Here is a 26270-nt window from a genome sequence, read left to right as displayed (position 1 = left end):
GCGCGGAGTGTGTGTGTGGCTCTTGGGGGCTTCCTTCTTGGGGAAAAGCCTGCAAGCGCCGCACACACGCTCCACATGGCTCATGAAAGGGAGTGCTGAGCAGAGCCTGGGATGCATACAGGCCCTGCTTAGCGCTCCCTTTAAATAATTTTTTTTCTTGAATCCCCCCAAGTAGATGTGCCTTATGGTCAGGTGCACCTTATGGAGCGAAAAATACGGTATCCAGCCCTCACCCCCTTGCTTCTGAGGCCTCGTCTTGAGATTTTACCCCTTCTGCCAAAAGGCCTAAGATTAAGTAGAGTTGACACTTGTGCATTACCCAAGAAACCTAAAAGAGAATAGTTTTGCATAGCATTTGCTTGTGGTAATTGATATGCAAATTTGGAAACAATGGGCACAATTCTGATAAAAATAAGGCCTCTCGCCATTGTGGGAGAGACGATGAACTTAACAGAGGACTGTCGCATGACAGCCCTTCAAATGTTGTTGTTTAGTCATTTAGTTGTGTCCGACTCTTCTTGACCCCATGGACCAGAGCACGCCAGGCACTCCTGTCTTCCACCGCCTCCCGCAGTTTGGTCAGGCTCATGTTTGTAGCTTCGAGAACACTATCCAACCATCTCATCCTCTGTCGTCCCCTTCTCCTTGTGCCCTCCATCTTTCCCAACATCAGGGTCTTTTCCAGGGAGTCTTCTCTTCTCATGAGGTGGCCAAAGTATTGGAGCCTCAGCTTCAGGATCTGTCCTTCCAGTGAGCACTCAGGGCTGATTTCCTTAAGAATGGATGCGTTTGATCTTCTTGCAGTCCATGGGACTCTCAAGAGTCTCCTCCAGCACCAGAATTCAAAAGCATCAATTCTTTGGTGATCAGCCTTCTTTATGGTCCAGCTCTCACTTCCATACATCACTACTGGGAAAACCATGGCTTTAACTATACGGACCTTTGTTGGTAACCCTTCAAATAAACAACTGAAAGTTCAAGGTCAAACTGATCGCTCACAATCTTAACTGCAGATGTATCTAGAATAGCTGAAAACCCACAGACCAGGAGCCTGCACACCTGTGTGCCACTCACCTGAGTGGTGAGCCACTAGTCCTACTGGTTGGAGCATCAACTGTTTGTTCCAAAGCTCTGAACACCCCCCACCCACTCAGGCCAGCCATTGAGTTCTCCTGACCCAGAAGAACTATACAGGATTTACAGGTCAACCTGTGTGACTCTGCTTGTGCAATGACAGTATTTACTTGCATCTCACTGCATCTCACCTAGGAGTTGCCTAAGGTGAATCACTGACAGTACCCTTACTGTATGCTTGTGAAATGTGGACCACTTATAAACGCCATCTCCAACTCCTCGAAAGATTCCATGAACGATGTCTCCAAAATTTTCTACACGTCACTTGGGAAGACAGGCGAACTAATGCCAGTGTACTAGAAGAAGCAAAGATCACCAGTGTTGAAGCAATGAGTCTTCAACATCAACTTTGTTGGACTGGTCATGTTGTGTGGATGCCGGATTATCGCCTTCCAAAGCAACTACTCTATTCTGAACTTAAAAATGGTGGTCCACAAAAGAGGTTTACAGACTCTCTCAAGGCAAATATTTAAAAAATGTAGTATAAACACCGACAACTGGGAAACACTGGCCTGCGAGCGCTGCAGTTGGAGAACAGCCTCTACCAAAGGTGTCATGGGCTTTGAAGACACTCGAACTCAGAACACAAGGGAGAAACGTGGTAAGAGGAAGGCATGCTTGGCAAGGACTCACTGTTAAGACTGTGTTCATGGAAGACAATCTTACTTGACTACGTGTGATTGCCAAAAAAGAAGACTGACAGTACATACATGGAAATGTATTGCAAGGTGTGTGTGATTAAACAAAACAAAAAACTGTGTTATTGGGTCTTGTCTTTTTGCACGTGAGAACTCTGCCAATGATTCTGCATTTGAATTGCTACTTTAGTTCTTGATCCATGCTTGGTTCCAACTGCACACCTGCTTTTGGTCAACTGGGGCTAACAGCCGACTTCTGCAAAGTCTTGGGACCCATATGCCTTGCCCAGTCCTGAGATTGTTCAACATTCCACTCCCAATATCTCCCTACCTGTTAAGTTCCACATTATATTTGAGCTTTCACACAATGTAAAAGCCTCTTTTGGAACTCTAGTGGAATACTGGTGGAAGTTTAACGTTCATTTCCATGTTATTTCCCTCTGGCCGGTGGGGGGGGTCTGTTTTCAAATTTATTTATTTATTTACAGTGGTACCTCGGGTTACATACACTTTAGGTTACATACACTTCAGGTTACAGACTCCACTAACCCAGAAATAGTACCTCGGGTTAAGAATTTTGCTTCAGGGTGAGAACATAAATCGTGCTCCTGCAACGTGGCAGCAGCAGGAGGTCCCATTAGCTAAAGTGGTGCTTCAGGTTAAGAACAGTTTCAGGTTAAGAACGGACCTCCGGAACGAATTAAGTACGTAACCAGAGGTACCACTGTATTTATTTATTTTAATACTGCCCTATGCCCATAGATCTCAGGGTGGATCACGACATAAAATGATAATATAAAAAACACCAAATGCATAATAAATATAGGAACAAAAACTAACCAATATTCCCCCCCTTCCACAACACATTTTAAAAGGCCATTGGATGTCAATCAGCTGAAGACGAACATTTTCGCCTGGCATCTAAAGGCGCCAGGCGAGTCTCCCCAGGGAGAGCATTCCACAAACGGGGAGCCACTGCCAAAAATGTAATATGAAAAATATAATATGGAAATGAGTAACAAAAATGTGCTATATTCCACAATGGTTCCATCATATTACACTATGGGTAGGCAAACTAAGGCCCGGGGACCGGATCAGGCCCAATCGCCTTCTAGATCCGGCCTGTGGACGGTCCAGGAATCAGCGCGTTTTTACATGAGTAGAACGTGTCCTTTTATTTAAAATGCATCTCTGGGTTATTTGTGGGGCATTTATTTTTTCAAAATATAGTCCGCCCCCCCCCCACAAGGTCTGACAGTGGACCGGCCCCCTGCTGAAAAAGTTTGCTGACCCCTGTATGACACGATAGTTGTGGAAGAGGCTTTGACCTTGTGTGCAAGCTCAAATATAGTGTGGAAATTGCAATGTGTTGTGAAAATGGAGCAAACTGTAATGTCAATGCTGCCTACATGCCTCTCTGTGTCCCAGAACTGAAGGACACACACACACACACACACACACACACACACACACATATACACACTGGTTTTCAGCCAAAGAGCTTGACCATTTTCCTCAGCGACGACAAAGTAGGCTTTATACTTCATCGGAAAATGGCAGAGCTTTCCTCCTGACTCACACCAGCCCTCCTCTTCCTTCCTGCAACATCCGGGTTTTCCCAAAGGAGCCAAATTCCTAAGCAGGTGTAGGCCAAGGTGGTCCAGCAGCATACCTTAGATGGATTATCTGTGATTTCCACATGCCCCTTGGGCAACTAGGATGCAACACAGGTTCCTCTGGTTCTCAGGTGCTTCTATCACTTCCCTCTCCCACCTTGACTCCTACACAGAGGAAGGGAAGCAGGAATATTCCCTCCCCAGTCCACTTCACATTCAGAACAAGTGCATTTGGCAAAGCCTACCAGGCCAATGATTATCAGAGTGTTGTTGTTGTTTTGTCGTTTAGTCTGTCCAACTCTTTGTGACCCCATGGACCAGAGCACGCCAGGCACTCCTGTCTTCCACTGCCTCCCACAGTTTGGTCAAACTCATGCTGGTAGCTTCGAGAACACTGTCCAACCATCTTGTCCTCTGTCGTCCCCTTCTCCTTGTGCCCTCCATCTTTCCCAACACCAGGGTCTTTTCCAGGGAGTCTTCTCTTCTCATGAGGTGGCCAAAGTATTGGAGCCTCAGCTTCAGGATCTGTCCTTCCAGTGAGCACTCGGGGCTGACTTCTCTAAGAATGTTTAGGCCCAATCTTCTTGCAGTCTATGGGACTCCCAAGAGTCTCCTCCAGCACCACAATTCAAAAGCATCAACTCTTTGTAGTAATAGTCCCTTATCAGAGTAATAGTCCCTTATTTCTCACAAGATACCTGAACATCTCTAACAACTAAAGTGTAGGTGGGTTTCCACAAGGCAAGACACAATGATAACAACAAGAACCTTGACTGAAGTACGTAACTGAACAACAGGGACAAAGCAACTGCTTATATACATTTCTGAGGGCCTGGACCACTCCCACTCCCAGCGTGATTGGCTGTCTAAACTTCCAAGCTGCGAATCATGACTCAGAGTTTAAGGGCCAATGGCAGAGGCCCAAATCCTGAAGTGTTCTGTGATTGGACATCATGTAACGAATCAGAACACAGGAGCTCAGAATCCTTAGTCCAGACCCCAGCTCAAGCAACACTGACCACTGAATACATAACACAACGATTTCTCAGATGTCTGCCTGCACAGCAACCTGCCTGCCTCTTTTTTGGAACTGCTACACTGACATAGGCAGGAGACATATAATCAGAAAACATAAGGTAAAGGTAAAGGTACCCCTGCCTGTACGGGCCAGTCTTGCCAGACTCTAGGGTTGTGCGCCCATCTCACTCTATAGGCCGGGGGGCCAGCGCTGTCCGCAGACACTTCCGGGTCACGTGGCCAGCGTGACAAGCTGCATCTGGCGAGCCAGCGCAGCACACGGAACACCGTTTACCTTCCCGCCAGTAAGCGGTCCCTATTTATCTACTTGCACCCGGGGGTGCTTTCGAACTGCTAGGTTGGCAGGCGCTGGGACCGAGCAGCGGGAGCGCACCCCGCTGCGGGGATTCGAACTGCCGACCTTTCGATCGGCAAGTCCTAGGCACTGAGGCTTTAACCCACAGCGCCACCCGCGTCCCTGATCAGAAAACATGGAGAAAAGTAAAAACACTTGGGTTTGCCCAGACAACTGCCTCATTCCCCCAGGAAAAGCATTAAGCAAAAGGTTCGCTCAACAAAAAGTTGAGATTTATTGCGGCATGAGCAGGCAAATCCAGCCGCCCTGTTTGCATGTGTGAAAACTCCAAATTGGAATGGCAAGCTGAGCTAAGGTGTAAATTTCAAATGTCATGAAAATATAAGAAGAGCGTGTTGGATCAAGCCAATGGGATTTTTGTGAGTGTGCTTTTGCATTTTTTTAAAGAGAGTGTTTCCAGTGTCGTTTTTAAAAATAGATTCTCTTTTTTAACTGGTGATTTATTTTCCATATCTTTTAATTGCGTGTTTTACACCTGTTTTAATTTATGTCCTGAGCCACCTTGGGTCCTGTCCTGGGAGCAAGGCAGGATATAAATAAAACAAGAAACTAAATAACTTGCTGTAACACTTGGACAATGAATGGGAAAAGTCTGCGCTTACTAGAGAGGGTCATATAAGTTACTGACTCTTTGAGAGGAACTTTCAGCTAAGCTTGTGAAAGCTTGCCATCTCAGAGTACCCAAAAATTGTCATTACGGAGGCAGAGAAGTCATTCAGCATCGCTGGGCAAGGCATTGCATATAACACCAGTTTTTCCTCTCTATCTCTTTTGCAAGGATGAGGTTGGGCCAAATTAAGGAGAGGAAGTGTTTGGCTCTGTGCTTCAGGTCTCCCCATGTTGCTAAGCATGTTCCGCCTTTGAGCAGATGATGATGATGATGATGATGATGATGATGATGATGATAATTTTTTATTTATACCCCGACCATCTGGCTGGGTTTCCCCAGCCACTCTGGGCGGCTTCCAACAGAATATTAAAATACAACCATCTATTAAACATTAGAAGCTTCCCTAAACAGGGCTGTCTTCAGATGTCTTCTAAAAGTCTGGTAGTTGTTTTCCTCTTTGACATCGGCTGGGAGGGCGTTCCACAGGGCAGGTGCGACCACCGAGAAGGCCCTCTGCCTGGCTCCCTGTAACTTGGCTTCTCGCAGTGAGGGAACTGCCAGAAGGCCCTCGGCACTGGATTACTTGCAACACATATTTAGGGCACTCTTATGCCACTGTAACAGTCATTAATTATTTTACTGGGAATTGTAGCTCTGTGAGGGTTAAACTATAGCTCCCAGGATTCTTTGGGGGGACGCATGTGCTTTAGATGTACGTTGCGGATGTGACCTACATATCTTTAGCAGTGGCAGAAAGCTTTGCGAACGGAAACGAACGAGTGGCCGAAATTTCCCACAGCCCAAAGCCACAGGTGAAAAAACGTGCTCTGCATTTGCAGAAGAGAAGAACGATACACTCCAGGACCCAAGGCAAGCTGAAAATTGTCTGTCTCCTTCTCAAAACATATGATTTATCACCAACCCATCTCCCTTCTCGGGGCTTTGTCAGCATTTCCCAGCACATCTCACTTGCTCAGACTGGAAGCAACGTGTCAGACAGATTCTTCTGCACTTCAGAGGTAGGTACACCTTCTGCAAATATAGCCGAGCATGAAATATTCAGGAACCAGCCCCATAAAAATTGCATTAGTAAATTCTGAATTTACTCCCTTTGATCTGCTTGTGTTGCCTATAGCTTCCATTTGTTTTTGTCTTAAAACTGGGGATGAGACTCTGAGTCAATATTCCACTGCACTCATAATATTATTTGCTCTGTTAAGCCACAGAGAAAGGCTAGATTAGCATGGCAGCGAAAGGAGTGTGTTTTGGGAAGATCCTCATTCAAATCTCACCTTCGCTATAAATTCACCAAGGAACCTCAGTGCTTTAGAGCAACTTGGCATCCCCAGACGTTTTGAACTTCAGCTCCCGTCCACAACATCCCAAGGGCTCCAGGTTGCACAAGGCTGCTTCAGAGCATTCAAAGCACAGTTCAAACACGCCATCGCCAATATGCATGCTTCCAGCAGGAGCGGGCAACCTTAATTCTGTCAAGAGAGCCATCCCCCCCCCTTAGGGTTCATCAGCCAGGCACTGCAAACTGCCAATGGGCTACTGGCACAAAGGTGGAAATGTGATAAAATACCAACCAAAGAAGAATGGCAAGAAAAACTTAGGGAATACACCAAAATGGCAAAACCGAAAGACTTCGAAATAAGGACAAAAAAATCCTTTAAGAAAGACTGGGAACCATTTTCGGCCTACGTAAAGAATCAATGCAAAGAACTGGACTCATTAGCAGGTTTTGAACAATCATTTACAATTAGCAAAAAAATTATATAATTTATAAGTTAAAATATATATTTTTAAAAAAGGAGTGAAAAAAGGAAATATGCAGGAAATGATATTATTTTGAAATAAACCAGAGGAGGCGGTTGAGGGAAGTCCGAGGGGAATGGGGAAATTTTGGAATTGTGAATCATGTTATTTGTTATGATGTAATATTGAAAGCAGTTCGAAAGCACCCCCGGGTGCAAGTAGATAAATAGGGACCGCTTTCTAGCGGGAAGGTAAACGGCGTTTCCGTGTGCGGCTCTGGCTCGCCAGATGCAGCTTTGTCACGCTGGCCACGTGACCCGGAAGTGTCTCCGGACAGCGCTGGCCCCCGGCCTCTTGAGTGAGATGGGCACACAACCCTAGAGTCTGTCAAGACTGGCCCGTACGGGCAGGGGTACCTTTACCTTTAATATTGAAAAAAATGGAAAACTTAATAAAAATGATTTTTAAAAAAGAGACCAAACTGTTCTTAATTTTCCTCGCAGAGGACTTGTTCCAGGCCCCAGATCCAGCCCAAGGCATGAGAGACGCCAGGATTGAAAGGATTACGCACCCTCTCCTTTGCTAGTGCATCTACATTCCATCTTCAGTTCCCCCCTTTTGAATCTCCTCTTTAAAATAAAAAAAACAGCACCAGGGCTCAGATGTGCCCTTCAAACTCGCTCTGTAGCTGGAGCTTGTTAAAGGAGATCTTTGCTCCCATCCAGGTATCTCCTGCTGTTATTCCGACAAGGATGCTTAAGCTATGTGAACCCCGGGCAATTATGACATCCTTACGTTCTGCTCAGTGGCCACAGGAGACTCTTGACTGCAGCAACTAGAGGCTAATGGTTTGTTATGTGTAAGCTCTAAAAATATAACGGGGAGGTAAAGGGGGGAATGGTGTTCCTCTTACCTTCAGTAAAGCTTCCTGAGAGAGTTATTGCTACAAACACTTTCCCTTCTGGTTCCAGGTCCACCTTTAAAAGAAGGAGAATTTATCATCATTATCATCATCATCATTTTTAAATTAATTTATTGAATGGAAGCTGCCCAAAGGCAGGAACGGTCCCCTACTATAATGCTAAAAGATATCTATTTATTGCATTTCACTTTATATACTACTTTTTCCCAAGTGCGCTCAGAGTAGTGCATATGGTCCTCCTCACTCCCAATTTATTGGTTTATTTCCAATATTTGTAGCCTGCTTTTCCCCCCACTGTGAAAATCTCAGTGATCACATTATAGGAACGAACTAGGCCGTCGCTTTCAGCTCCCTGCCACCAGTTAAGATCAGGGCTTTTGTTTTTCCAGACCAAATTTAGTGCTAATTGGAGGGTGGACAAATCAATCCATTTCAGTTTCTCTTGTTTTCCAAGTTGACTCAGCGGAAATTGTCTGCGTTTCTCCCAATAAGTAGATTTTTCTACGCAATTTTGCATCCTGTACAATTTTTGCAACGAATTTTGCACGGTTTCACAAATACACAGGTACTTTCGAACATATTTTGGCATAGAGAGACCCAGCACAAAATTCAGAGAAGAAGGGGGGGGAATCAAGAGAGCAGCATTTCTGTTCATGTATGGCGCTGTGGTTTAAACCACAGAGCCTAGGACTTGCCGATCAGAAGGTCGGCGGTTCGAATCCCCGCAACGGGGTGAGCTCCCATTGCTCGGTCCCAGCTCCTGCCAACCTAGCAGTTCGAAAGCATGTCAAAGTGCAAGTAGATGAATAGGTACCGCTCCGGTGGGAAGGTAAACGGCATTTCCGTGCACTGCTCTGGTTCGCCAGAAGTGGCTTAGTCATGCTGGCCACATGACCTGGAAGCTGTACGCCGGCTCCCTCGGCCAATAAAGTGAGATGAGCACCGCAACCCCAAAGTCAGTCACGACTGGACCTAATGGTCAGGGGTCCCTTTACCTTTACTGTTTATTTCAGGAAGTGCCCTAGCTTAACAGAGTCTGTAACTAAGGCTGCATGCGCAACATACATTACAACTAAATATCAGGGAGAACCTTCTGACAGTAAGAGCTGTTCAACAGTGGAATGGTCTCCTTTGGGAGGCGGTGGACTCTCCTTCCTTGGAGATTTATAAGCACTGGTTGGATGGCCATCTACCTGGGCATGGATGGTGCTATTTTGGCTACATAAGCCAGTTAACACTCACAGCCTGAACTCTAGAAACAGAGGGAATAATGATAGGCAATAGCTGTACAGCAGGTGTCTAATAGGCACTGCTTTGAAGCTCAAAAAATTCTGAATTTGGCTGGGTGAACTAAAGGAGAATCAGGTTCACCTTTGAACAATTCCTGGTCATTTTCACAATCATTTCCTCCTTACTTGCACCCCAGCAGGGCCCCCAGACTCATAGCTTTTACTTTAAACAAAGGAACAAAGCAAACAAGCAAATAAATAAATAAATAGGTCATCTATAAAGGAAGTTAGAAAGTAAAGCGTGGAGGCAACCTTCTAACACCTATTAGGCAGCTTGGGAGGTGCTACTTTTGCTAAGGATGCTTAGTCACTAAATCACTGTTGCTAAGCAACAGAAGGCAGGAATGTGAGGCATTTCCTGTATCTTCCCTGAGGAAGAGAGTTGCTCTCTTCCAAAAGGAACAGCTTGCAGCAAGAAGCACAGGAATAAAGCAAATGACACCTTGTGTGGATGGCCCAAATTAAACAGGTTAACCCTTTTTTAGCATGAAAATATGATTATGATGAAAGCTTCACCTGTTGATATCCTTGACTGTCATACACTGTATTACTTGTGTGTGGTCCCTGATTTACTTTCTGAAACTGACACAGCAGTTTGTAACAATCTGAATGCTGGGAGGGGGGTTGAGATTGCCAAGACTGAACTTTTAGAAACTAACTGGAACCAGAACGAATTCATTTTTGAACAGGACAAACTTGAACTACACCTAGTTCCTTTTTAAAATGGGCATTCCAAGCACTAGTAACAGGCAATTAATTCTGTTTCCCAGCCAACATCTTACATCAGGATTCTGCTGATGGAACTTGAGGTTCTAGGTTTTTTAAAAAAACGGACCCAGCAAATCCAGTTTCTGCTCACCCCTGTTTTAAATAAAACCATTAGCTTATTTCCCACAGGTCTTTACAGAGACTCCATTTGTTTTTAGCTCTTATTTGAGCAAAATACAGGTCAATAATCTGTGGAAATTTTTCTTTAGCTTTCTTTTTAGTGCGATTCTGCTGAGATCTGCAAAGTTCAAGTCACCCCATCGCGTGCTATCTATAAAAAGCTCCCGGTTAATTTGTTTTTTTAATCACAGCTGATAAATGTAAACATAAGCCTCACGCTGCATGCAATATTCGCAACAGTTGAAAGATTCTGAAAATAAAGTTCTCTGGAGGGATGACTCAGCCTCTTCCCACAGCCTGTCCTCGTGCCCTGACTTGCAAGCAGACCCAAAATAAGTGTTTCGTTTTAACAAGCCACAATTTTAAAAAAACATAACGAGGAAAAGCACCCAACCCAAACAACTCTGCCCATTCGCTCTTAAGTTTAGCATGGAGGGAAATATGCCATTTTTCTGAGGCTCCTGTACAGACGTTCGGCTGTCTCAGGAGATGGTTTAAGGTCAAACTTATAAGACAGGGGTTGGGGACATATTTTTTTTCTGACGAGGACTACACTCCCACAAGGGTGATCTGTTGAGGAATGCATATCAGTGATGGACAGGGGCTGACACTAGTGGCATGTAGGGTGAGAGCAAAAGTGGGCAGAATTCTCTCTCACTCATGGTGTAGTGGTTAAGAGCGGTAGACTCGTAATCTGGTGAACTGGGTTCGATTCCCCGCTCCTCCATATGCAGCTGCTGGGTGACCTTGGGCTGGTCACACTTCTTTGAAGTCTCTCAGCCCCACTCACCTCACAGAGTGTTTGTTGAGGGGGAGGAAGGGAAAAGAGAATGTTAGCCGCTTTGAGACTCCTTCGGGTAGTGATAAAGCGGGATTTCAAATCCAAACTCTTCAAATCCAATTACAGAGTTGGAAGGGACCCTGAGGATCAAATAGTCCAACCACCTTCAATGCAAGAATCTCAGCATGCTTAGCAAATGCAGTAAATAACAAGCTGTTGCCTTGCTGCCAGAATGCCCGGTTCAACGCCTTACAGCAAGTCATGTCCTCTGTACTACTAAGCTGCACAGAGGAAGCTGCTTTGTTGTTATGTACTGAGTTGAATAGGATCCAAAATGTGGCAATCTGATTGGTCCTAGAACAATAGGATTCAATATGCAGCAGTCTGATTGGTCCTAGAACAGGGGTCTGAACCTTTAAGACAAAAAGAGCCACTTGGACCCGTTTCCGAAGAAAAAACAACAACTGGGAGCCACAAAACCATTGCAACATTTAAAACAAAGATATCTCCGGAGCCACGATCTGACAGCGGGCGGGAAGGTGACGTCGGGACGGTGCGTGACTAACGCACGCACCGCCCCCATGCGACGTCACAGCCAGTACAGCGCCCGCCACAGTGAGGAGTGTTGGGGCGCACAATGCACCTCCTCCCCTCTCTAGTATCCGCCCCGGAGTCGCGGCAAAGATGTAAAAGAGCCACATGTGGCTCCAGAGCCGTGGGTTGCAGACCCCTGTGCTAGAACAATAGGATCCAGAATGCAACAGTCTAATTCGTCTGCAGGAGCCACCCAATCCAGCTCCAGGTGGAAGTGAATCTGCAACCTGATTGGCCTACAGGAGAATCTGGGAATTAGCCAATCATGTGGGGCCCATTGTGGAAATAATGCATATAAAGCAGACATTCTGGGAGAACTTCTATTCCTCCTCACCACTATGAGCTGAATAAAGAGCATGAAATCCACTCTCGACTCCGAGTATATTTCATTTGTCCTAACTTCAGCCCATTAATTTCAATGCATCTACTCTGGGTCAGTCCAGCATTGAATAAACCAGAGGTTTTCAACCTTTTTGAGTCCCTCGACCAAGTACACTCTTTCTGCAGCCCTCCTGTGGGGCTCAGGAGCCCAGTGATGCCACCCCCCCTTGCCTGCAGAGCTGGCAGCCCCTCACCCCTTTTCAAACACCCTCCCTTGTGGAGTGTTCCCTCAGCCTCTTCTCCTCTCCGCTCTCCTTGGGAGTCCTCCGGGCAGCCACTGGTCTCTGAACTGTCCCAGAGAGAGGTGCCTCCTCACACTTCCCCTTCCTTTTCCTGCGTTCACACCACCTGCTACCTGATCCTGTCTGTCCATTCCCAACAGCAAGGGCTGGCAGACTGGCTGGCTGGGCTCCCTCGCCTGCTTGCTTGCTTGCTTGCTCCAAGGCCGCCTCAGCTCCTGGCACCCAGCACCCCCCTGGCCAGCCCCAGAGGCACCATTCGCCTGGAGAGCTTGTAGCCAGGGCTGCTGCAACAAACGGCTCTGCAAGAATACTTAGAATTAGCCAAATCGACAGACATAATAAGACAAAAACCAAAGAGTGAAGTAAAAAAAGAATGGGAGTGCCTAAATGAATACCTCAAAAGGTTCAAGGACAAAAATCTGGCTGAGTCTGGAATAACCTTGTGAAGTGAAAGGATAAGAAAGAGGGATTTATATCTAGATATTAGGATCGAGATGATAAGGGAAACAGGAAGACACAATGAGAGATAAAGGAGGTGCTGTGGGATTGGTGCAAGTCAATGTTTTTATTGTTGTTGTTTTAGTGTTTATAATATTAACTTGTAAGATATGGATTTGTTTGGGGGTTTTTTAGTTGTTGTTGCTTTTTTAGTTTTTCGAATGTTGGTTTTTGTGTGTTGTGTATTGTTATTTTTCGATATTTTTCGTGTTGTTGTTGTGTGGAAAATAGTAATAAAATTTATTTAATAAAAAAAAACAGCTGCGCAAGCCTTTGGGAGTCAGAGAAGCAAGAGGGCATCAGAGAAGAAAAGAGGGACAGAGGCCAGTGTTGGCCGCGGCACCTCTGACCAGCATTCAAGGCACCCAGGGTGCCTTTTGTTGTTGCTGTTGTTGTTGTTGTATCTGGAGGGTCACGAGGCTGGCAGGCTGACACAAGTCCTTTTCCTGCGTTCACACCACCTGCTACCTGATCCTTTTAATCAGAAATGCCAGGGATCAAACCTGCATGCCTGGATAGCTCAGCTGATTAGAGCGTGGTACTGATAATGCCAAGGTTGCAGGTTCGAACCCTGTATGGGACAACTGCATATTCCTGCATTGCAGGGGGTTGGGCTGGATGACCCTCAGGATCCCTTCCAACTCAACAATTCTATGATTTTATGTATTCTGCCTCCTCCATCTCCCAAGGACGCCCCTTAAAAACCCAAAGGAGAAATAAGTTGCAAGACCGAAACGCAGAGGGATCTTTTAAATTGGCCCATCTCCCATACGTAACAGAAACTGGCTGCAGATTAGTCATCACCAGTAGAGGGTTTCAAAGCATCACACACACACACACACACACACACACACACACACACACACCTTACACTGAGAAAACAGGGCAACACACTGACAACCAAACAAGGCACTCAGTGAAGTGGTAGAGCAGGTACGACCGGTTGATGTGGGAAAATGAAGCTTGGCTTCTTTTTTCCCCGACAAAAGAAATTTCACTGCTGTGATGAGAAGGGGAGGAGAAAGACGGCAAACTAAGCTTTCATTTGCACCGTGCTCACATCCACAACATACAATTAAAGCGCATGTCTCCACCCAAAAAAAAACTCCTGGAAAATGTAGTTTCCCTCCAACAGAGCTGCAACTTCCAGCATCCTTTTAACAAACAACTGTCTCCAGGATTCTTAGAAATGTGCGGTGACCTTGCGAGAGAGAGAGAGAAAGTTTTCTAGAATACAAAGATAGGTGAAATATGAACAAGCATTTTTTCCCAAAGATGCATTACCTCTTTTTTGGCGACGCATAAGTGGTCGCACTAGACTGCAAGGAGCCTTGCATGTACTAGAGGAAACGGGAGTCTTGCAAAAGCAGCAGACCGTCAGGTTTCAGAGCTAGAAGCAGGGCTGGTTAAATGTGTCCATTTTTGTTTTCCTCAGTTTATTGATGTTCCAGGTCAGTTTGCAAATTTTATTTGTTCAAAGTCCTAATGAAAATTCATGGCTGGGGTTCTCCCAATATAAGCAAGTTTATATGCAATTCTTCCTAATAAACGACTTCTGTCATGCAGTTTTCCCTGATATAATACACTAAGTGGGGAGAGCCTGCCGACGCCGAGGAATTTTGGAAACCCAAAATATATTGTGATTTTTAAGCGGAGAGTGTGATTTCAGAGTTCCGTGCCAAAAAAATCAAGCAAAGTCGCAGCAAAATCATGTTTGGGTCAGCTATCTTGATTGGAAATGGAACCTGGCGCCCAAACGTCTACCTCTGGGTCACTCATGCCAAGTTTGGTGACAATATCTCGAGAAGCAACGAGTTCGAGTCATGCCAAAGTGAGATTTCGGTCCGCCATCTTGATTCAAACTGGGGGCAGGGGGCCCAATGTCAATGAAAACTGCTGCAATCAAGGAGGTCTGCCTTTCAGTGAGAACTAAATTCGACCCGCCCCCCTGCATCCTCAGCTTTAAGTCTGGAAAAATGGAGGCACCCGATTGTCTAGTTGCTTAAGTTTTGCTGCTTCTCCTGAGCTGTTTAATTAGGAATTTGCAACATGCTTCCAGCCCTGGACAAAAAGAGGCTGTGAACTTTTCCCCCTCCGCCTTATTTTGCTTTGACTCAAGTTGTAACTCAGAAAAGTCTGCCCTCAGCTTCCACGGTGAGTTTCGCCCTACAAAGACAGCTGGAGCATTCATATAAAATACTTGTGTCTCCTGACAAACCTGTTTGATCAGCCCCTGAAACCTATTCAGAAGGAACAGAAGGCAAGATCCCCCCCCCCAAGGCTTTTATTACGGGGTCTCATTCAGCAGCTGTTGCCTTTAGCAATAATACCAGACACAGAGATTATACTGAGAGCCTCTTCAAACACACACAGAGGCCCTGTGTGTGAGGAACCGATTCTCGCAATCCTCCTCTCTCTAAGAAGAGGTGCCATTTTCCTCACCTCTGACCGAAACAAAGTGCACTCCGTTTGCTCAGAGTAAGGCCATGACTGAATACACCTTCGTACGAAGCGATATCCCTGCATGTAGAAAATTAGCCTGTCAGGGACAAAAGCTCTCCGCTAACCTGCTCTTCCATACATAATTTAAAGTCCTCACACGTAGAAAGCTAGCGTGCCAGTGGGGTGCTGAAGCTAGAGTCCTCCCTGAGGTGCTGGTTTTCTATGAGCAGGGGGGAAATTGTACAGCGAAGTGTCAGATCATGTGAGTCAGGGACAGGGAACTTGCAGTCTTCCAGAAGGTTGTAGCTCAGTGGCAGGCATTCCCAGGAAGGGCTGAGAATGTCCCCTGCCTGAAGACCTCAAGAGTGGTCCTGACAAGAAAGCTCCCTATTTTTCCAAATGTTGTACAGAGAGTCAACAACCAATTTGCCCAAGTTTGCAGGGAGTCTGGCCTTACCTTCTTCTTCTTTGGCGATCACTTGTAGCCGAGTAAGATTGTCTTCCATAAACACGGTCTTAACAGTGAGTCCATAAGTGACTGTGGAGGCCAATTCTGGATCCACACGTCCTTCCACAGTGGGGATATTGGTTCCCGGGTGGGAGTTGATCACGGTGAGGGTTTGCCAAGTGTGCCTTCCTCTTAGCACGTTTCTCCCCTTTGTCCTGAGTTTGAGCGTCTTCAAAGCCCATCTTTGGCAAAGGCTGTTCTCCAACTGGAGCGCTCGCAGGCCAGTGTTTCCCAGTTGTGGGTGTTTATACTACATTTTCCTAGACATCACATTGCCAACAAAGGTCCGTATAGTAAAAGCTATGGTTTTCCCAGTAGTGATGTATGGAAGTGAAAGCTGGACTATAAAGAAGGCTGATCGCCGAAGAATTGATGCTTTTGAATTATGGTGCTGGAGGAGACTCTTGAGAGTCCCATGGACTGCAAGAAGATCAAACCTCTCCATTCTGAAGGAAATCAGCCCTGAGTGCTCACTGGAAGGACAGATGTTGAAGCTGAGGCTCCAATACTTTGGCCACCTCATGAGAAGAGAAGACTCCCTGGAAAAGACCCTGATGTTGGGAAAGATGGAGGGCACAAGGAGAAGGCGACGACAGAGGACGAGATGGTTGGACAGTGCTCTCGAAGCTACGAGCATGAGTTTGACCAAACTGCGGGAGGCAGTGGAAGACAGGAGTGCCTGGCGTGCTCTGGTCCATGGGGTCACGAAGAGTCAGACATGACTAAACAACTAAACAACAACAACAACATACTACATTTTCTTAGATTTGCCGTGAGAGAGTCTTTAAACCTCTTATGCTGACCTTTTGGAAGACGCTAATCAGGCATCTGCAAGACATGACCAGTCCAACGAAGTTGACGTTGAAGGATTGTTGCTTCGACATGGGTGATATTTGCTTCTTCCAGTATACTGGCATTACTTTGCCTGTCTTCCCAAGTGATGTGGAAATTTTTCAGCAGCCTGATGAAGGCCAACAGCCCGAGTCAGGACGTCACCAGCATTTGGGCATCAGCATTGGTGACCACACACTTGAGGTGATAGGTGATTCTGCCTTCCTGGGTTCCACCACAACCAGTAGCCTCATCCCTTTGCACACCCAAAATTGGCTCTGGGAACCCCCAAAGCAGCACGCAGGAGGAAGAGAAGGGGGAATAATCTCACCAGGCAAGTCAAAATGCTTGTTCCAGAGGTGCAGTCAGAAAAGCATGATGTTGAATTCCTCTCTGCGTTCCACATTTTAATATTGCATTTCGTCATTTGTATTCTATGAGCTGCTCAAAGAACATGTGTCGATAGTCCACCATACAAATCGAGCAAATTCTCAGTGAGCAGGACGCCTCAGACTGGAAGTTCCTTAGAGGACAGAGCTTCTATTATTCCCTTTATTCTGTAAAAGTGCCACACACGTTAGTAGTGCTGTGGAAATTTGTGACATGAAATATCAAGCATGCTGCTGGGATTTTTATTTATTTTTTATTTTAAGAAAAAGAACAGCATGGAACACAATGGAAGCGTCTTTTGTATATAGGGATTGAGAAGCTGGAAGGTGTGCAGAGGAGGGCGACCAAGATAATCAAGGGTCTGGAAACCAAGCCTTATGAGGAGTGGTTGAAGGAGCTGGGTATGTTTAGCCCGGAAAAGAGGAGTCTGAGAGGAGATATGATAGCCATCTTCAAATATCTCAAGGGCTGTCACATGGAAGATGGAGCATGCTTGTTTTCTCCTGCTCCAGAGGGTAGAACTCGAACCCATGGCTTCAAGTTACGAGAAAGGAGTTTCCAGCTAAAGATCAAGAAGAACTTTCTGACGGTAAGAGCTGTTTGACAGTGGAATGGTCTCCCTTGGAAGGTGGTAGACTCTCCTTCCTTGGAGGTTTGCAAGCAGATGTTGGATGGTCATATGTCAGGGATGGGTTAGCTGAGATTCCTGCATTGCAGGGGGTTGGACTAGATGACCATGGGTCCCTTCCAACTCTACAATTCCATGATTCCCAGAATGTAAACGGTCTTTACAACTTGGGACTAGTTTCTCTAAGAGGTAGCCTTAAGGCACGTTTCCCCTCGACTGTTTCAACCGGTGGAATTGGCACTATGAGAGGTGCCACATAATACCCATTCCACGAGAACTCGGTTGTTGAGTGCAGCAGCGCCTAGACTTTGGAACTCCCTGCCTCAAGATCAAGAGGTGCCTTCACTGTGCTCTTTGTGGCACCTGCTGAAAACATTCCTGCTCAGACAAGCCCACCCAGATGGTTACAGGTTACAGACTCCAGAAATGGTGCTTCAGGTTAAGAACTTTGCTTCAGGATAAGAACAGAAATCGTGCTCCGGTGGCGTAATTTTAATCTGTGTTTCCGTATTTTAACTTTGGTACGCTTTAAAGCACAGCTGCGGTTTTTCCTGGATGTTATTGTTTTATCCTCTTTGAGGGGTTTTTAAATTTTATTTTGCAATCAAGGGGTGCATAGGTTTTAAGAAATGAATAAAACAAAAATTCTGCAAGTGCTGGGCCCCTTTGTCTTTCATAGAAGACACTTCTCCAATTGCGTAGAAAAAGAAGAAGAAAATGTGTCTCTCTCTCTCTGCAAAGCATCAAGTGAAATCTCCCTCCTTTGCAGTCAACCACATTGAATGTGGACGTTCCGTAGTCTTGGCTGGGACCAGGCGCATTTCATGTTACCGTGCGACATCTCTGTGTAATCACATGGGTGTTAACCACGTCTCCGAGTGCTACATCCTGCCTGACCGGGCCAGTTAGCTGACACTTTTCTTACTCACAACTCACAAAGGGGGAGATTTGTGTTTGTTCAGATATTCAGTGTACAGTGGTACCTCGGGTTAAGTACTTAATTCATTCCGGAGGTCCGTACTTAACCTGAAACTGTTCTTAACCTGAAGCCCCATTTAGCTAATGGGGCTAAATGCTGCTGCCGAGCCACCGGAGCACGATTTCTGTTCTTATCCTGAAGCAAAGTTCTTAACCTGTAGCACTATTTCTGGAGTCTGTAACCTGAAGCGTATGTAACCGAGGTACCACTGTAACTTGGATGGACACAGCAGAGGGCCACCTCAACTTTTAAATGAGCAAATCTCATGCAGAATGGGGTGGGTCACTGAGAAATGCAAAGGGGGGAGGTGAACCCTCCATCTAAGCTCTACTACTCCACCCATAGCCCCTATATAACACCATATAACATATAACATATAACACCGAGACCATATAACACCGGTCTTGAAGGACCTACATTGGCTCCCAGTACATTTCCGAGCACAATTCAAAGTGTTGGTGCTGACCTTTAAAGCTCTAAACGGCCTCGGCCCAGTATACCTGAAGGAGCGTCTCCACCCCCATCATTCTGCCCGGACGCTGAGGTCCAGCGCCGAGGGCCTTCTGGCGGTTCCCTCATTGCGAGAAGCAAAGCTACAGGGAACCAGGCAGAGGGCCTTCTCGGTAGTGGCGCCCGCCCTGTGGAACGCCCTTCCAGCAGATGTCAAAGCGATAAACAACTACCTGACATTCAGAAGACATCTTAAGGCAGCCCTGTTCAGGGAAGTGTTTAACGTGTGATACTTTACTGTATTTGTGGTTTTTATGGAAGCCGCCCAGAGTGGCTGGGGAGGCCCAGCCAGATGGGCGGGGTATAAATAATAAATTATTATTATTATTATTATTATTATTATTATTATTATTATTATTATTATTATAGACTGTGTCCATGCATTTAAAGCATGTGTCGTTTCCCAAGAATTCTGGGAACAACTGTAGTTTGTTAAGGGTGCTGGGAAGTAAGGTACTGTTCCTTGCCACATGCTTTAAATGTATTGATTTAATACACTGCTTGATGATAGGAAAAATCCTCATGTCTGTTTACAAAAAAAAATTAAAGCACTAAAATTATCGGTAAAAGCAGTTTAACACAAGGCAATATTGGGTTAAGGCAATATTGCAGACAGAACCACCCCAAGTTGACCAGGACTTTATAGATGAATGATAACACATTGAACTTGACCCTGTTTAGAGCTCAAGTTTCTGAAGCACATGACATGGTGTCATTAAGTTGCATCTTTCATCCATCATCAAGCGCTTTCTGTGGTCCTGCAAGCAAGCTGCTCATGTGTTGGTGCTAACCTTGAAAGCCCTAAACAGCTTTGGCCCAGTATACCTGAGGGAGCGTCTCCACCCCCATCGTTCTGCCCAGACACTGAGGTCCTCCTCTGAGGGCCTTCTGGTGGTTCCCTCATTGCGAGATGTGAGGTTACAGGGAACCAGGCAGAGGGCCTTCTCGGTGGTGGCACCTGCCCTGTGGAAAACCCTCCCACCAGATGTCAAGGAAATAAACAACCATCTGACTTTTAGAAGACATCTGAAGACAGACCTGTTTAGGGAAGTTTTTAATGTTTGATGTTTTATTGTGTTTTTAATAGTCTGTTGGGAGCCGCCCAGAGTGGCTGGGGAAACCCAATCACATGGGCGGTGTATAAATTATCATCATCATCATCATCACCATCATGTCCCAGGCAGGTCTCATGGAGTGCATTGCAGGGTGTGAAAAGTGATTCCGCCTGCTCTATGCATGCAGGTCAACGCCTGCAGAGGTGCCAGATTCTTAGCAAAAGGTGAGGGTTGCATGATGCAGAACTATTCCAATCGCAGGGTGTTTGCACAAGGCCAGGCCCAAGGCATTTTGCTGCCCGAGGCAAAGGACAAGATGGCAGGTTCTTCAATTCCACATGCAAAAGCAGTTGAAATTCGCTTCGAAACGAGGAAACGAACAGCACAGCGCACCTGAGGGCAGGAGGCCAGGCCAGGCCAGGCTCCATGTTACATATAGCTAGCTGTGATCTCTCCACACCCCTGGGCGATATCTGTCTTTTCAATATCATGATATATCACAATACACTGATATATCACAATGTATGAAATAAGGATGGACCTTGTGATTTTTGCCGGCACCTGTACTTGTGATTCAGTTAACAGAGGCTGCAGGGATCAAGAGAAGCATTGGCTGGCTTCACGGTCTCTCCCCGCCCCCCGCCCCCACATTGTGTTGTTTGCATAGCACACAAACACACATCACGATTCACGATATATTGCCAGATTTAAAATTATGAAACTGATACTACGATATGGACTTCAAAGTTTTGGGCAATATATGGATGTATCTCCCAGCCTTACCCCTTATCATCTGCTGCCCAGGGCAGCTTTCTCCCTCTGAACACAGAAGAGTAGGCCAGCAGGATCAGGCCAAATGAACTACAACCCAGGACGGCCGCCAGCAGAGCTAGAGCACAAGTGCTTTCCCTTCCTGCAGTTCCCTGCCGCTGGTATTCAGATTCATCCTGCCTCCTCTTATGAGCCCCGTTCAGGGTGGGACCGGATTGTGAGCTTTAAACAAAACCCTGCTGTGTATGCCAAGTTGATCCAGATGCATGAATCAAGGATGTTTCTCTGCCAAAAGGGAGCGCAAGGATACCAGGATAAACAACCAGAGCAGAAACAAAGTTACAAAGCTGTTTTAAAGGTAAAGGTAAAGGTACCCCTGCCTGTACGGGCCAGTCTTGACAGACTCTAGGGTTGTGCGCCCATCTCACTCAAGAGGCCGGGGGCCAGCGCTGTCCGGAGACATTTCCGGGTCACGTGGCCAGCGTGACAAGCTGCATCTGGCGAGCCAGCACAGCACACGGAACGCCGTTTACCTTCCCGCTGGTAAGCGGTCCCTATTTATCTACTTGCACCCGGGGGTGCTTTCAAACTGCTAGGTTGGCAGGCGCTGGGACCGAGCAGCGGGAGCACACCCCGCTGCGGGGATTCGAAGGGCTGCTCTATTTCAAAAAGCGAAAATCCAGAAAGAAAGGGGAGGGGTAGTTGCCCAAAGTTCTTGAGCTATTTTTCTGGAAACTGGCAAAAAAACCCCGACAACCAACACATAGGATATGGGTTGCCGTATGCCTGGGTTTTCCTGGACATTTCAAGCGATATTAGAAAATTCCTCCCAGACGCCATTTTTGAAGGACAAATCCCGGCGATGTCTTGCAGACATATGGCAGCCGTACTTTATTTGCTAACAACTTGTAAGAGCAAGGGTCTTCTTTCCCTGATAAACAGAAACCCTGGGAATGAGGAATGGAAACCGGAGGGAAATAAACCTTAATTCATACAGGCAGGGGATGGGGTCGACTCTCACTTACCTGTTGCAGGCTAGGGATCCTGTAACAAGCAAAAATGGTCAATTGTGACACTCCTGCCACAGTGGAGGTAGAAAATAGGCGTCATAGTTAGTTGCCACTGGCAGCCTGATAAAGGTTAACATTGAGAACAAGGGAGTGAGTGAAGATCAGGAACAAGGAGAAGGAATTGAATCAACCTTACACGATAGTTGAAGTGGAAATCAGAGGCCGTAACAAAAGGTGGAGTAGCCTGCTCAGAATCATGCCAGGTGGGCGCAGAGCCCAGGAAACCCCCAGGGAGCAGCCCCTAGGGGTGAGAGGCAGGGGCAGAGGAAGGGGGGTGCGGTGGGGGCAGGCTGCCCCGGGTGTCATCACTAAGGGGGTGACAAAATGCCAGGCGGCACTCACTGCAGGGCCTGGCAGTGACGCAGTGGCTTGGGCGCCCGCAAGCTCTGCGCTGCCCCAAATGGTCTGCCCACCGCCTCCCCCTCAGCTGTAGGCCGGCTGAGTGGGAGGAGGTAGGCAGACTCCTCAGAGGCCCTGCAGAGCGTCCTGCCTTGGCTAGCCCCGCCCACAGGTGGCTGGCCCCGCCCCTGGGCGCAGGGCATGCGCACCGCCCCAGGTGCCAGATCGCTAGTGGGAGGAGACCAGCAGCACCTCCTATTTGCCGTAAGACCATGTAGAAGCAGCATGGCAGGGGCTATCAAGGAGACAGGGAGTGTGTCACAGCTGTCACTGCAGCTGCAGCAGCGGCAGAAGAAGAAACGTTCCTTGGAGCTCAGGCCTGCTCTTCCTGTGGATCCTGCCGCCTGAGGCGGCCACCTCAACTTGCCTCATGGATGGGCCAGCCCCACCACCTAAAAGCTCAGCACATGGAAGGTTCTTAAAAAAAGGAGATTTACAAACCGCCTTGTTCTGCCATGGTGGCACAGAGGGTGTTTCATCCTTTGCAGTTGGGAATCCCAGGAAGAGAGGCCTTGATGCAGAGATGCAAGGTGTTCTCTTCTCCCGCCCCAAAGGATGGATCTAGAAAACATCTCTTTGTGTGTATTATGCAAAAAAAAAAGGGGGGGGGACCACATCAAATTGGCTGTTTCAATTTATAGAAGCGATAAAATCTGTTTTTAGCATTCTTTGTCAACAACACCCATTGTCAGAACAATACCAAAGAAAAAAGTTTCCAGCTCATATTGTATCTGGCCTAGATTTTGTCGACTCTGGAAATTCCCCAGCTTATCCAAATATTCCCATTTGTCGCAGAGATGGCCCTTCTTCCGAAATCACTGCTCTATTTGGCACAGGTCTCCTTCGGCGGAAGACACAGGCAGTTGCTAGTTCATCTTTCTAACTTCCCTTTAAAGTGAACACACAAAAGTGGAATGCAGGAAGTATGTTGTATAAGTTCCCCTACAGAAACCATGGACAATCGCAAGGCAAAGTAATCCTGGGTGTTTCCCTTCCGTCATAAGATATTGTAGAAAGGGGTGCACAAATGTCTTTGTATAAGCATTACAGAAAGAAAATAAGTATTTGAAATATGCAGAGCAGGTGTAGCAGCTAGAACAGGCGAATGGTTGTGCAAGAGGTTCCTGGTTTAAATTTCAATTCAGCTGGGAGCTCGTAAAGTAACCCTCACCAAATCACACAACTTCAGACAGCACACAGAGCGTTCCGCCTTTAATGGGAAGGTAATGTTTGGTCTACCATACAGAGCCATTATAATATAAAGCACTTAGTAAACTTGTTGCGTTATTATTAGGACATTCCTGATAAAGAAACAAGGAAACAGCATCCAACCTGGGACACTTGTGGTTTCTCCTAGCGCTGCAGTTAAAGGCTGACGTTTCATCAGGGTAACTCCTTGACGAAGCCACTCTGCAGCTGAATTTTTCCTTTTGAACTTATTGTCCTAGCAAAGGCCATGACAAGCCATAGTACTGATTTTAAAAAAAGAATATGGAACATCCATCCATAATATAAGCCCAACACCCATGATGTAAGAGAGAGAAGTTACCAGAGACACCAACAAACTCGAATCCAGCTTGATTTCACATGAAAGCTCTGAATCGCCACAACAGTTTATAGTGATTTTGTCTAACTCCTTTTTTCCTGATTTTTATTCTTATTTTTATTATTTCGGTGGTCAATACAGTGGACGCTCGGGTTGCGAACATGATCCGTGGGGGAGGCACGTTTGCAGCCCGCAGCGCTGCGTTTGTGCATGCGTGGGTTGCAATTTGGCACTTCTGCACATGCGCAAAGCACGATTTAGCGCTTCTGTGCATGCGCGACCGCCAAAACCCGGAAGTAACCCGTTCCAGTACTTCCAGGTTTTTGGCGTGTCCTTAACACAAAAACGCGCAACCTGAAGCGTCTGTAACCCGAGTTATAACTGTACGTAGAGGACCACTCTCTGTCTTACAAAGCTATTGTTGTCACTCCAAGGAAACCGAACCATTTCTGCCCAGGTGTATCTGCTTGCTTGTGTGAACAAAGGTTTCAGAGAGCGATCTCTTGGGTGTCTATATAAGGGGCAGCCTTAAAGATACTGAGCGATGTCTTCCACCTGAGGTGGAAATATCCCATCCTGTCACCAGTCTTGAAGTTCCAGTTGTCAGACCAGCTGAGCTTTTATACATAGAAGAGCTATTTCCTTTGCCTCGTGCGGTAATATTTCTTGAGCCAGGCCTGGACGGACAACACAATATTAAGACATCTCAAGGCACATACATTATTTGCCTTTGACCATGGATGCACAGTAGATCAGGATTAAATTCTCCACTCTTCCATGGAGTTCGCTGGGTACCCTGGGCCAGCCACTTCCACTCAGTCTAACCTACCTCACAGGCTTTTGTCAGAATTAAATGAGGAAGGGGAGAACCACGTACACCACTTTGATCTCATTGAGGGGTAGATGGAATAGAAATGCAATAAATAATAGCAGCTGTCGATAGCATTCTCCTCCATGATTTGACCCAATTCTACTTTGAAGCCATCTAAGTTAGGGGCAATGACAAACCTAGACAGCACCTTAAAAAGCAGAGACATCACCTTGCCAACAAAGGTCCGTATAGTTAAAGCTATGGTTTTCCCAGCAGTGATGTATGGAAGTGAGAGCTGGACCATAAAGAAGGCTGATCGCCGAAGAATTGATGCTCTTGAATTATGGTGCTGGAGGAGACTCTGGAGAGTCCCATGGACTGCAAGAAGAACAAACCTATCCATTCTGAAGGAAATCAGCCCTGAGTGCTCACTGGAAGGACAGATCGTGTCGCTGAGGCTCCAATACTTTGGCCACCTCATGAGAAGAGAAGACTCCCTGGAAAAGACCCTGGTGTTGGGAAAGATGGAGGGCACAAGGAGAAGGGGACGACAGAGGACGAGATGGTTGGACAGTGTTCTCGAAGCTACCAGCATGAGTTCGACCAAACTGTGGGAGGCAGTGGAAGACAGGAGTGCCTGGCGTGCTCTGGTCCATGGGGTCACAAAGAGTCGGACACGACTAAATGACTAAACAACAACAACAAAGTTAGGGGCCCATCACTGACTCCTGTGGCAGGGAGTTCCACAGTTCCAACTTTGTGCCCCCACACAAATGTCTGTCAATGTCAGAGGTGGGGTTCTTGTTTTGGTTCAATCATTTACTTGTGCTTTATCTTGTATTTTGCTCTGTGAAATGCCCTATGATCTCTTGATGAAGGGCAGTTGTATAAATTTAATAAATTTAATCATAATAAAAATAAATACACATGCCCGCCTCCACACATAGGGGCCAGAGTGGGAAGAATCCAGCCCTTGGAGAAGGCGCTGTCCAGGTTTAGGCCTCATCCGTTCCAAGTGACTTCCTCCCCCCTCACCACGCACTTTCTTTCTGCCGGAGATTGCTCTCGAGCGCAGCTGACTGAAGCACCGCACAAAGCTGCCTCCGCTATAAATAGCTGTGTGGTAAATAGTGCAAGAAGCTAATGACCGACCGGAAAAATTAAGAGCCGAGAAATGGAAAGATCTCAGAAGCTTGTGAGGCGCGAGAAACACCCACACGCGTCTGCAGTGTGGGTTTCTCAACGGGCCACAGGGGCGCTTTGCTGTGCGGAGCTCAGTTCCTGTGGAAAACAGTTGCTGAGCACTCTGAGGTGCCAGATTCAGAAGCACGAAGTCAGTGAAACAACCCCAAATGGCTCCTTCACCATCTACTGACTTCTAAATGCCCCACTTTTCAACACCGGTTTCTTAAAAAAACAAAACACCATGAAAACACCATCTAGCAACAGTGTGGTCAAGTGGTTAGAGTGTTGGACTAGGACCCAGGAGACCAGGGTTCGAAACCCCACTCAGCCATGAAGCTCACTGGGTGGGCTTGTAGTCAGTCCCCATCTGTTAGCCTAAACTACCTCACAGGGTTGTTGTG

At 46.6% G+C, this 26270-nt stretch overlaps 1 protein-coding gene and 1 non-coding gene across 2 annotated transcripts in view; one reads left to right on the top strand and one right to left on the bottom strand.

The window, feature by feature from the left end:
• The window catches only part of PRKCH (protein kinase C eta), a 115060-nt gene that overhangs the window by 75811 nt on the left and 12979 nt on the right, over nt 1-26270 (bottom strand). Inside the window, exon 2 of the mRNA XM_028740062.2 lies at nt 8063-8126. Coding sequence (XP_028595895.1) covers nt 8063-8126 — 64 coding nt within the window. The remainder of the gene's footprint in view (nt 1-8062; nt 8127-26270) is intronic.
• TRNAI-GAU (transfer RNA isoleucine (anticodon GAU)) lies at nt 13254-13327 on the top strand. Its single transcript has one exon. It is a non-coding gene; the product is annotated as a tRNA-Ile (tRNA).

This window comes from Podarcis muralis, chromosome 1 (assembly GCF_964188315.1).
Source record: "Podarcis muralis chromosome 1, rPodMur119.hap1.1, whole genome shotgun sequence".
NCBI classification, from domain to species: Eukaryota; Metazoa; Chordata; class Lepidosauria; order Squamata; family Lacertidae; genus Podarcis; species Podarcis muralis.
The sequence above is the reverse complement of the archived record's forward strand: the minus strand, read 5'-3'. Positions and strand labels throughout refer to the sequence as shown.